At 48.2% G+C, this 11,693-nt stretch overlaps 1 protein-coding gene across 9 annotated transcripts in view; it reads left to right on the forward strand.

The window, feature by feature from the left end:
• LOC140198314 (zinc finger and BTB domain-containing protein 26-like) overlaps positions 1 to 10,229 on the forward strand; it is a 34,414-nt gene extending 24,185 nt beyond the window's left edge. For 7 of the 9 annotated variants that reach the window (XM_072259398.1, XM_072259396.1, XM_072259400.1 and 4 more), the window contains one exon: positions 7,894 to 10,228. In XM_072259398.1, coding sequence (XP_072115499.1) covers positions 7,908 to 9,236 — 1,329 coding nt within the window. In that variant the 5' untranslated portion in view covers positions 7,894 to 7,907 and the 3' untranslated portion in view covers positions 9,237 to 10,228. Of the gene's footprint in view, positions 1 to 7,893 lie in introns of all 9 variants that reach the window. The other 2 variants (XM_072259394.1, XM_072259395.1) reach the window with 1 other exon arrangement.
• The last annotated feature ends 1,464 nt before the right edge of the window (positions 10,230 to 11,693 follow it).

The following is an 11,693-nucleotide window of genomic DNA, read 5'->3' on the forward strand; positions in this document are numbered from 1 at the left end:
CTCATGAGGTCTCACCTATCACCTGCCAGCTTGTACTCTCCCTCCCCTCCCCTCCCCACCTTCTTATTCTGGCTTTTCCCCCCTTCCTTTCCAGTCCTGGTGAAGGGTCTCGGCCGGAAACATCCCCTCCATATATGCTGCCTGACCTGCTGAGTTAATATGGCATTTTGTGTGTGATTTTGTATTGTGCAGAAAGGAATGCATGCATGCGCTTAAAGTGTGGGTAGGTCAGGGCATGTGCACAAATGCATGCTATGTGTTGTGATTAAATACGGGAGCTGAAGGTTGGAAATATGAAAGTCTTTATTCACAGAGCAAACCTCCAGTAGAGGGAGAGTCCAGGGGAATCTCTCTCTCTCTGACACGACATTTCATACTTCTCAACAGAGGTGCCCTGAAACATTTCAACTATTTTCTGAATGGAGAGAAGAGAGCGGATAGCGAGGTCAGCTGAGAAGATCATTGGGGTCTCTCTTCCCGCCACCACAGACATTTACACCACACGCTGCATCCGTAAAGCAAACAGCATTATGAAGGACCTCACGCACCCCTCATACAAACTCTTCTCCCTCTTGCCATCTGGCAAAAGGCACCGAAGCATTCGGGCTCTCACAACCAGACTACTGTAACAGTTTCTTCCCCCAAGCCATCAGACTCCTCGATATCCAGAGCCCGGACTGACACCAACCTACTGCCCGCTACTGTGCATATTGTCTTGTTTCTTATTTATTGTAATGCCTGCACTGTTTTGTGCACTTTATGCAGTCCTGGGTAGATCTGTAGTCTAGTGTAGTTTTTGTATTGTTTTTACGTAGTTCAGTGTAGTTTTTGTATTGTTTCATGTCGCACCATGGTCCTGAAAAAGGTTGTCTTGTTTTTACTGTGTACTGTTCCAGCAGTTATGGTCGAAATGACAATAAAAAGTGGCTTGACTTGACTTGACTCAAAAAGTCCAAGGTGCAAAAGGCCTTGGGAGTCCTCATTAACCCATAAAGGTTAACTTGCAGACAGTTGACCTTTTGGCCTGAGACCCTTCATCAGAACTGCATGTGTTGCTTGGATTTCCAGCATCTGCAGATATTCTCTTGTTTGAGGTTCACCTACAGGTTGGGTCGGTGGTATGGAAGACAAATCCAATGTTATTATTCGTTACGAGATAACTAGAATTTAAAAAGTAAGTATGTGATGTAAGGCTTTATAAGGCATTGGTCAGACTACACTTGGAGCATTGTGAGCAGCTTTGGGTCACTCATCTGTGAAAGGATGAGCTGGTACTGTAGAGGGTCCAGAGAAGGTTCACGAGAATGATTCCAGGAATGAAAAGGTTAACGTATGAAGAGTAACACACATCAAAGTTGCTGGTGAACGCAGCAGGCCAGGCAGCATCTGTAGGAAGAGGTGCAGTCGACGTTTCAGGCCGAGACCCTTCGTCAGGACTAACTGAAGGAAGAGTGAGTAAGGGATTTGAAAGTTGGAGGGGGAGAGGGAGATCCAAAATGATAGGAGAAGACAGGAGGGGGAGGGATGGAGCCAAGAGCTGGACAGGTGATTGGCAAAAGGGGATACGAGAGGATCATGGGACAGGAGGTCCGGGAAGAAAGACGGGTGGGGGGGGAACCCAGAGGATGGGCAAGAGGTATATTCAGAGGGACAGAGGGAGAAAAAGGAGAGTGAGAGAAAGAATGTGTGCATAAAAATGAGTAACAGATGGGATACGAGGGGGAGGTGGGGCCTTAGCGGAAGTTAGAGAAGTCGATGTTCATGCCATCAGGTTGGAAACTACCCAGATGGAATATAAGGTGTTGTTCCTCCAACCTGAGTGTGGCTTCAGCTTTACAGTAGAGGAGGCCGTGGATGGACATGTCAGAATGGGAATGGGATGTGGAATTAAAATGTGTGGCCACTGGGAGATCCTGCTTTCTATGGCGGACAGAGCTGTCTCCTGCAAAAATGCCATCCCCTTCTCGCAATTCCTCCGTCTCCGCCGCATCTGCTCTCAGGATGAGGCTTTTCATTCTAGGATGAGGGAGATGTCTTCCTTTTTTAAAGAAAGGGGCTTCCCTTCCTCCACTATCAACTCTGCTCTTAAACGCATCTCCCCCATTTCACGTACATCTGCTCTCACTCCATCCTCTCGCCACCCTACTAGGAATAGGGTTCCCCTGGTCCTCACCTACCACCCCACCAGCCTCCGGGTCCAACGTATTATTCTCCGTAACTTCCGCCACCTCCAACGGGATCCCACCACTAAGCACATCTTTCCCTCCCCCCCACCTCTGCATTCCGCAGGGATCGCTCCCTACACAACTCCCTTGTTCATTCGTCCGCCCCATCCCTCCCCACTGATCTCCCTCCTGGCACTTATCCGTGTAAGTGGAACAAGTGCTACACATGCCCTTACACTTCCTCCCTTACCACCATTCAGGGCCCCAAACAGTCCTTCCAGGTGAGGCAACACTTCAGCTTTGAGTCGACTGGGGTGATATACTGCGTCCGGTGCTCCCGATGTGGCCTTTTATATATTGGCGAGACCCGACGCAGACTGGGAGACCGCTTTGCTGAACATCTACGCTCTGTCCGCCAGAGAAAGCAGGATCTCCCAGTGGCCACGCATTTTAATTCCACATCCCATTCCCATTCTGACATGTCCATCCACGGCCTCCTCTACTGTAAAGATGAAGCCACACTCAGGTTGGAGGAACAACACCTTATATTCCGTCTGGGTCGCCTCCAACCTGATGGCATGAACATCGACTTCTCTAACTTCCGCTAAGGCCCCACCTCCCCCTCGTATCCCATCTGTTACTCATTTTTATGCACACATTCTTTCTCTCACTCTCCCTTTTCTCCCTCTGTCCCTCTGAATATACCTCTTGCCCATCCTCTGGGTTCCCCCCCCCCCCGTCTTTCTTCCCGGACCTCCTGTCCCATGATCCTCTCGTATCCCCTTTTGCCAATCACCTGTCCAGCTCTTGGCTCCATCCCTCCCCCTCCTGTCTTCTATCATTTTGGATCTCCCCCTCCCCCTCCAACTTTCAAATCCCTTACTCACTCTTCCTTCAGTTAGTCCTGACGAAGGGTCTCAGCCTGAAACGTCAACTGCACCTCTTCCTACAGATGCTGCTTGGCCTGCTGCGTTCACCAGCAACTTTGATGTGTGTTGCTTGAATTTCCAGCATCTGCAGAATTCCTGTTGTTAACGTATGAAGAGTGTTTGTTGGACCTCGGTCTGTACTCGCTGGAGTTTAGAAGAATGAGGGGGGAGGATCTGAGATAACAATAAACATTTAACTACAGTTTCAGAGTTTCATTTGCTATGATCATCTACAGTAGTGAAGATTAACATTTGGAATGTACTCAGGTTAATTTACAGAATTGCATGTTTACAGTGTAGCACTTCCCAACGAGCAGAGTTCAAAGTACAAAATAAAATTTATTATCAAGGTATGTATCACTGAATTATGACTGAAAAATTTTAGCTGGGAGCTTAACGTCCGAGGATACTTATTGTATCGAAAGGATAGGCAGGACAGTGGAGGGGGGCAGCATTGCACTGTTGGTAAAAATAAAATGAAATTAAATCATTAGGAAGAGGTGTTGAATCATTGTGCATAGAGCTAAGGAACTGCAAGAGTAAAAAATGTCCTGTTGAGAGTTGTACACTGACCCCAAGATAGTAATAGGTATATGACCTACAAATTACAAGGGGAGATAGAAAATGCATACCAAAAGGACAATGTTACAATGGTTGTGGGGGACTTCAATATACAATAGATTGGGACAATCAGGTTGGTGCTCGATCCCAAGAGGGGGAATTTCTAGAGTGCCTAAGAGATGGATTATAGAGCAGCTCACAGTTGAGCCCACTGGAGAATCAGCTATTCTGCATTGGGTGTTGTGCAATGAACCAGAATTGCTTAGACAGCTGAAGGTAAAAGAACTCTGAGGGGAACGTTATCACAATTTGATCGAATTCACCCTGAAATCGGAAAAGGAGAAACTAAAGTCAGATGTATCAGTATTACAGTGGAGTAAGGGGAATTACCGAGGTATGAAAGAGGAGTTGGCCAGACTTGCTTGGAAAAGAACACTGACAGGGCTGACGGCAGAGCAGCAATGGCTGGAATTTCTGGAAGGAATTTGGAAGGCACAGGATACATACAGCCCAAAGAAGAGGAAGTATTCTGAAGGAAAGATGAGCAACCGTGGCCAACAAGGCAAGTCAAAGCCAACATAAAAGCCAAAGGGAGGGCATATAACAGAGCAAAAATTAGCGGGAAGTTAGAGGATTGAGAAGCTTTTAAAAACTGAAGGTAACTAAAAAGGTCATTAGGAAGGTAAAGATGGAATATGAAAGTAAGCTATTCTATAATATTAAAGAGATAACTAAAGTTTCTAAAGATACATAAAGTGTAAAATAGAGGCGAGAGTGGATATCGGACCACTGGAAAAGTGGTTAATGGGAGACAATGAAATGGCAGATGAACTGAATAAATATTTTGCATCATTCTTCACTGTGGAAGACTCTAGTAGTATGGTGAAAGTTCCAGGTGTCAGGGCATGAAGTGTGTGAAGTTACCATTACTAGGGAGAAGGTTCTTGGAAAACTGAGAAGTCTGAAGGTCGATAAGTCACCTGGACCAGACAGTGTACACCTCAGAGTTATGAAAGAGGTGGCTGAAGAGATCGTGGAGGCAGAAATGATGATCTTTCAAGAATCACGAGATTCTGGAATGGTTCTGGAAGACTGGAACATTACAAATATCACTCCACTCTTCAAGAAGGGAGAAAGGCAGTGGTTGGGAAGATGTGGGAGTCGGTTATTAAGGATGAGGTCTCAGGGTACTTGGAGTCATGTGATAAATTAGGCCGTAGTCAGCATGGTTTCCTCAAGGGAAAATCTTGCCTGACAAATCTGTTGGAATTCATTGAAGAAATAACGATCAGGATAGACAAAGGAGAATCAGTTGATATCGTGTACTTGGAGTTTCAGAAGGCCTTTGACAAGGTGTCACACCTGAGGCTGCTTAACACACTATGAGCCCATGGTATTACAGCAAAGATTCTAGCTTGGATAAAGTGGCTGATTGGCAGGAGGTAAAGAGCGGAATGAAGGGAGCCTTTGGCTGGCGGCCAGTGACTAGTTTTGTTCCACAGCGGTCTGTGTTGGGACTGATTCTTTTTTACGTTGTATGTCAATGATTTGGATAATGGAATTGATGGCCTTGTTGAAAAGTTTGTAGACGATATGAAGATAGGTGGAGGGGCAGGTAGTTTTGGGGATCTAGACAGGCTACAAAAGAACTTGGATAGATTAGGGGAATGGACAAAGAAATGGCAGATGCAATACAGTGTGAAGAAGTGTATGGTCATGCACTTTGGTAGAAGAAATGAAAGGGCTGATCATCTTCTAAATGGAGAGAAAATACAACCAGAGGTGCAAAAGGACCTAAGGGTTAGTTTTCAGGTTGAGTCTGTGGTGAGGAATGCATTCATTTCAAGAGGACTAGCATATGTAATGTAATGTTGAGACTTTATAAAGCACTGGTGAGGCCTCACAAAGTATTCTGAGCAGTTTTGGGTCCCTTATCTTAGAAAGGATGTGCTGAAACTGGAGAGGGTTCAAAGGAGGTTCATGAAAATGATTCCAGGATTGAATGGCTTGTCATATGAAGAGTGTTTGATGACTCTGGGCTTGTATTCACTAGAATTCAGAAGAATGAGGGGTAACCTCATTGAAACCCCTATTGAATGGTGAAAGGCTTTGATAGAGTGGATGTGGAGAGGATGATTCCTATGTTGGGAGAGTCTGTGACCAGACGACACAGCCACACATGAGGCTGCTTAACAGAACAGAAGGGTGTGCTTTTAGAACGGAGATGAGGAAGAACTTCTTTAGCCAGAGAGTGGTGAATATGTGGAATTCTTTGCCACGGGCAGCTGAGGAGGCCAAGTCTTTATGTATATTTAAGACAGAGGTTGCTGGATTCTTCATTGGCCAAGGCAGTAAGGGATACGGGGAGAAAGCAGGAGATTAGGTCTGAGAGGAAATTTGGATCAGCCATGATGAAATGGCAGAGCAGATTCAATGGGCCAAATGGACAATTCTGCTTCCTTATCTTCTGGTCTTTTGTATACGTTACCATTTACCATGTTGAGATTAATTTTCTTGCAGGCATTTTCAGGAAAATAAGGAAATTTTTGCCATTGGCTGGCATGGTTGTGTAGTGTTTAGCGTAATGCTTCATAGGACCGATGATGAGTTCAATACCCACCACCATCTGTACGGGGTTTGTATGTTCTCCCCGTGACAAAGTGGGTTTCCTACACGTGCTCCACTTTCCTTTTGCAGTCCAAAAACTTACTGTTTGGGGCACGTTAATTGGTCTTGGCAAATTGCCCTGGCAAATGGGGGAGTTGCTAGGCTGTGCGACTCGAGGGGCCAAAACAGGCTGTTTCACGCTGTATCTCAATAAATGGATAATAAATGAAAGGCAATGGAGTTTATAAAAAACTGCACAAAGACTAACGAGCACACAAGAAGACAACTTTTTCAAATAAATACCACGGGATATCTAGAATAATTGAAAACAGAACATCTTTGAATCTTCAATGCTGCTTCAAATGTACAAACTCCAGACACCCAGAATGTATGGTACACTTGTGTTAGTGTTGAGGGATAGCATCAATATACAACTGACCGGGTTAATGACAAAACAGATCTGTGCTGAACGTTCCCTTTAACAATACGCCAATAGCAAGAACTTTCGTGTCTTCCCCTGTGTAGTTTCAAAGGAATAAAGTCGGTGTATCTGTCAACGCAATCGCCTTACAGTGCTAGCAATCACCTCTTTCAAATCTTTTTATTGCATTATAATCAGTTAAATGAACATATCAATAATAACAATGCCAAGGGAACAGGATTACAATAATAGCAATCATATATACCAACATCAGTTCCAAATATCATATCCAGACAGTTCCTCCCAATCTCTTGATAAATGAAACCGAAAAAAAGTTCAAAAGATTTGTTCAAGAAAAAAAACAAAAAACCCCTAAACTAAACAGAAAAAAAAAACTGGGCTGCCATAATTTGTCAATTATAATTATTCTGTCCTTGACTCCATTCCTCCTTCCATAAACAATTAAATATGAGGAAAAAGGATTCAAAAAGAAAACTTAAGTCATATGTATGGAAATATTGAATAAAGGACTCCCAAGTTTCCTCAAATTTAATCGAGGAATTAACCCTGCTACTCCTGATTTTTTGTAGGTTTAAACAAACTATAGTTTGAGAAAACCATTGAATTGTATTAGGGGAATCAAAATCTTTCCATTTGAATAATATGGATTTTCTGGCCATCAGCGTAACAAATGCTATCAAAGGCAGGCTGAAGATGATAAAGGCATCTTTGATATTGTTTCAGCGGTTTTACATATTTATTTACAATCTCATCCTATTACTGCAAGTTTTTGGATTACCAATGATTGACATTAATTATTTAGCAATCACTAATTAGGGTTCACCTCCCACCACTGTCCCCATAAGGAATGTGTACCTTCTTCCCGTGACTGCATGGGTTTCCTCCAAAGACCTGTCGTTAGGTCACGTTGGCGCGGAAGCACTTGTGGGCTGCTCCCAACAGAATCCACTGATTTGATTTGACACCGATGATGCATTTCACTGTAATTCACTCGCCCCACCACTGAACTGGTCCCACAACATATGGACTCACTTTCAAGGACTCTTCTTCTCGTGTTCTCCATATTCATTGCTTATTTAAATATTATTGTTATTTTTTTTCTTTCCTTTTGAATTTTCACAGTGTGTTGACATTGCGTTTACACTAATGTCCGTCTCTACTTTGTGTCTCTCCCCATGACCCCCGGCAGCTGCCGCCCTGGCTATGGCCTCAGACGACGTGGTGCGCTTCCACTTTCCCAACCACGAGGTGTCGATTCTGCAGCGGATGAACCAGCTGCGGATGGAGGAGCGCTTCTGCGACGTGACCATCGTGGCGGAGCGGCTGCGGTTCCCGGGGCACCGAGTGGTGCTGGCTGCCTGCTCCCCGTTCCTGCGGGACCAGTTCCACATGAACCCGTCGCGGGAGGTTGAGGTCTTCCCCATGACCGGAGCGCAGACGGTGCAGCGCTTGCTGCTGTCCTGTTACACCGGCACGCTGGAGTTCCCCTTCGGCGACATCCTCGACTACCTGACGGCCGCCAGCTGCCTGCAGATGGAGCACGTGGTGGAGAAGTGCCGCCAGTCGCTCTCACCGCGGATCGGACCCCGCCTGCCACCCCCGCCGCCAGGCCCGAGCCCGGGTCTTGGGGGGGACGAGTCGGGCCCGGAACGGGACCGGGACCGGGACCCGGACCGCGAGCGGCCGTGCACGCCACAGATTGCCAGCTCCTCTGAGCGTGACGGGCCGTGGGGCGAGGCCAGCGAGTCAGTGAAGCTGGAGGAGGAGCACCAGCAGGAGCCGCCGCCGAGGCCCAGGCCCCGGCCCCGACCGCCTGCTGCCTCCTTTGGTCAGGCCGACGACCTGCGCATCCGCAAGGTAGAGTCGCTGGCCGACTGCATGGCGCCGGGGTCTGGAGAGGGTCCGGAGCCTGACCCACGCATCCACTCAACGGTGGGCGGAGGAGGAGTAGGGAGCGGCAGCGGGAGCCACGACTACTCAGAGACTGGCGGCGCACCCTACGACATGTCCGAGGTCCTCATCTCGGACGACTTCCCTGAGGAGGACTACGAGAGCTCGGCCAGCGAGGACTGCCGCAGTGGCTTCTACAGGGGTCCCGAGGACCCGGCATCGCTGCCGCTGCCGCCGCGGCCCGAGGGCCCCGAGGCCGAGCCGGTCCGCTGCTCCGAGTGCGCGGCCGTCTTCGAGCAGCGGGAGCACCTGGCCGCCCACATGGTGACACACCGGCTCTACATGTGCCTCCTCTGTGGCAAAGTCTTCAAGAAGAACGCCCGGCTGGCGCAGCACATCAATGTGCACACCGGCTTCAAGCCGTACTGCTGTGCCGTCTGCGGCCGCACCTTCACGCAGAAACGCTCGCTAAAGGACCACATGAACGTGCACAATGGCGACGCGCCCCACTGCTGCAGCTACTGCGACATGCGTTTCACCCACTACAGCACCCTGCGCGTCCACCTGCGCGACCAGCACGGCAAGACCACCACCCGTAACCTGGAGAACCGGCCGGCCGAGATCAGCATGGTGTTGCCTTAGTGCTCAGCTCCCTCCCCCATCCAAAATTCCTCACCCCTCCAGCTTACACTTCCACTCTCTTCACTTCCCTCCTCCCCCTGTCCCCCTCTACTCCTCCGTTCCCCTCGTGCACACCCCATTAGCTTCACAACTGTACTGCTCCCAGTCGACCCTCCTCTACCCTTTCCTTTGTCCTCCTCTACCCTTTCCTTTGTCCTCCTCTTTCCCTCTTTTGCCTCCATGTGCTTAATCTCACTCCCACCGTTCCTCCCTCCCACCACGAAACACTCCCTCCCTTCCTCTAAGATCCCTCTCTCCCTCTTCGCCCACCTACAGCCGTCCATCCCCGTTCCTGCCCGCTTCCCTCACCCTCCCCACCCATCCACACCCTCCCTTCCTCCTCAGACATTTCCCGCCTCATCTCCTCACCCTCTCCCGGCCCCTTCCCTCACCCTCTCCCTGCCCCTTCCCTCACCCTCTCCCCGTCCCTTCCCTCACTCTCTCCCCACCCCTTTCCCCACCCTCTCCCCGCCCCTTTCCCCACCCTCTCCCCGCCCCTTCCCTCATCCTCTCCCTGCCCCTTCCCTCATCCTCTCCCCGCCCCTTCCCTCATCCTCTCCTCGCCCCTTTCCCCACCCTCTCCTCGCCCCTTTCCTCACCCTCTCCCCGCCCCTTCCCTCACCCTCTCCCTGACCCATTCCCCACCCTCTCCCTGACCCATTCCCCACCCTCTCCCTGCCCCTTCCCTCACCCTCTCCCCGCCCCTTCCCTCACCCTCTCCCCGCCCCTTCCCTCACCCTCTCCCTCTAGGACGCCCCCTTACCACCCTCTTCCCTAGCCCTCTCCTGATGGCAGTGGAACTGTTCTTGTTTGGTTTCCTGCCATGACCTTCTCTGTACTCTGTTGGCCTGACCGGAGGTGGGGGCTCCGGTCGTTATTTTGGTCTGCCTGTAGGCAGGATTTGCATCTATCTGTAATCTATATTTTTATTCTTAGAGAAAAAGAAATAATAATTTGAGATTTTAAAAAGAAAGTTTCTGACCATCATTATTTAAAAAACTTTGCAGGGAGGGCATTTTATTTGGGGAGTGGGTTTTACTTGGGGGGGGCTAGTGCTCTGTTTGGAAAGATTGTGTTTTATTTGGGATGGGTGTTTTATTAGGGGGAGGGTGTTTTATTAGAAGGATGGTGTTTTATTGGGGGATGGTCTTTATTTGGGGGAGTAGTGCTCTGGAGGGATTGTGCTTTATTTGGGAGGAGGGTCTTTTATTTTGGGAAGTGTGTTTTATTTGGGGAGGGTGTTTTAAGTGGGAGCAGGGTGCTTTATTTGGGGAGACAATATTTAATTTGGGAGGATAGTATTTTATTTGGTGTTTGCTGCTTTATTTGGAGGGAGGGTGTTTTATTTTGAGGAAGGGAGTTTGTAAAGGGAGGGTATTTTATATGGAGTAGGGTGTTTTGGGGAGGGGATTTTAGTTGGGAGGCTGTTTTATTTGGGGAGGGCATTTTATTTGGGGTGGGGTTAATGCTCTGTTAGGGAGGGTCTTTTATTTTGAGGAAGGGTGTTTTATATTGTGGGGAGGGTGTTTTATTTGTGTGGAGGGTGTTTTATTTGGAAGGAAGGTGTTTGTTTTATTTGGAGGAGGGTGTTTATTTTATTTGGAGGGAGGTGTTTTATTTTGGTGGAGGGTGTTTTATTTGGAGGGAGGGTGTTTTATTTGGGGGAGGGTGTTTTATTTGGAGGGAGGGTGTTTTATTGGAGGAGGGTGTTTGTTTCATTTGGAGGGAGAGTGTTTGTTTTATTGGGGGGAGTGTTTTATTGGGGAGGATGTTTTATTTTGAGGGAGGGTATTTTCTTTGGAGGGAGCTTGTTTATTTGCGGGGAGGGTGTTTTATTTGGGGAGGGTGTTTTATTTGGGGGGAGGTTTTAATTGGAGGGAGGGTGTTTTATTCGGTGGAGGATGTTTTTGGAGGAGGGTGTTTTATTTGGAAGGAGGGTGTTTTATTTGGAGGGAGGGAGTTTGTTTTATTTGGAGGGAGGTGTTTTATTTTGGTGGAGGACGTTTTATTTGGAGGTAAGGTGGTTTTTATTTGGCAGAGGGTGTTTTATTGGAGGGAGGGTGTTTATTGGGGGGAGGGTTTTTTTATTTTGAGGTAGGGCGTTTTATGTGGACAGAGGGTGCTTCAGGTCATGTTTCTGAAGTGTTCTCCCATGTTCCCCTTGCTGGTTGTTCATCGTATCTGACAATAACAGGAAACCTGTGTGGGAGAGCTTTTCAGTTGGAAAAGGCCTTGCACTGGGGTATTTCCACTCTCTCGACCCCAGAAATCCAGGTCCAGGGGTACGAGTAGTGTAACAACTGGGGTTTTGCTTGTTTGCAGTGGATGACCATGACTTTTCTGTGCCTTCTGCTGCCCTCTGCTCTCCACGGAGCTTTGCAGAGCCGCCTTCCCGGCCATTGGGTCTCATCGTTGGCC

This window comes from Mobula birostris, chromosome 5, assembly GCF_030028105.1.
Source record: "Mobula birostris isolate sMobBir1 chromosome 5, sMobBir1.hap1, whole genome shotgun sequence".
Lineage (NCBI taxonomy): Eukaryota > Metazoa > Chordata > Chondrichthyes > Myliobatiformes > Myliobatidae > Mobula > Mobula birostris.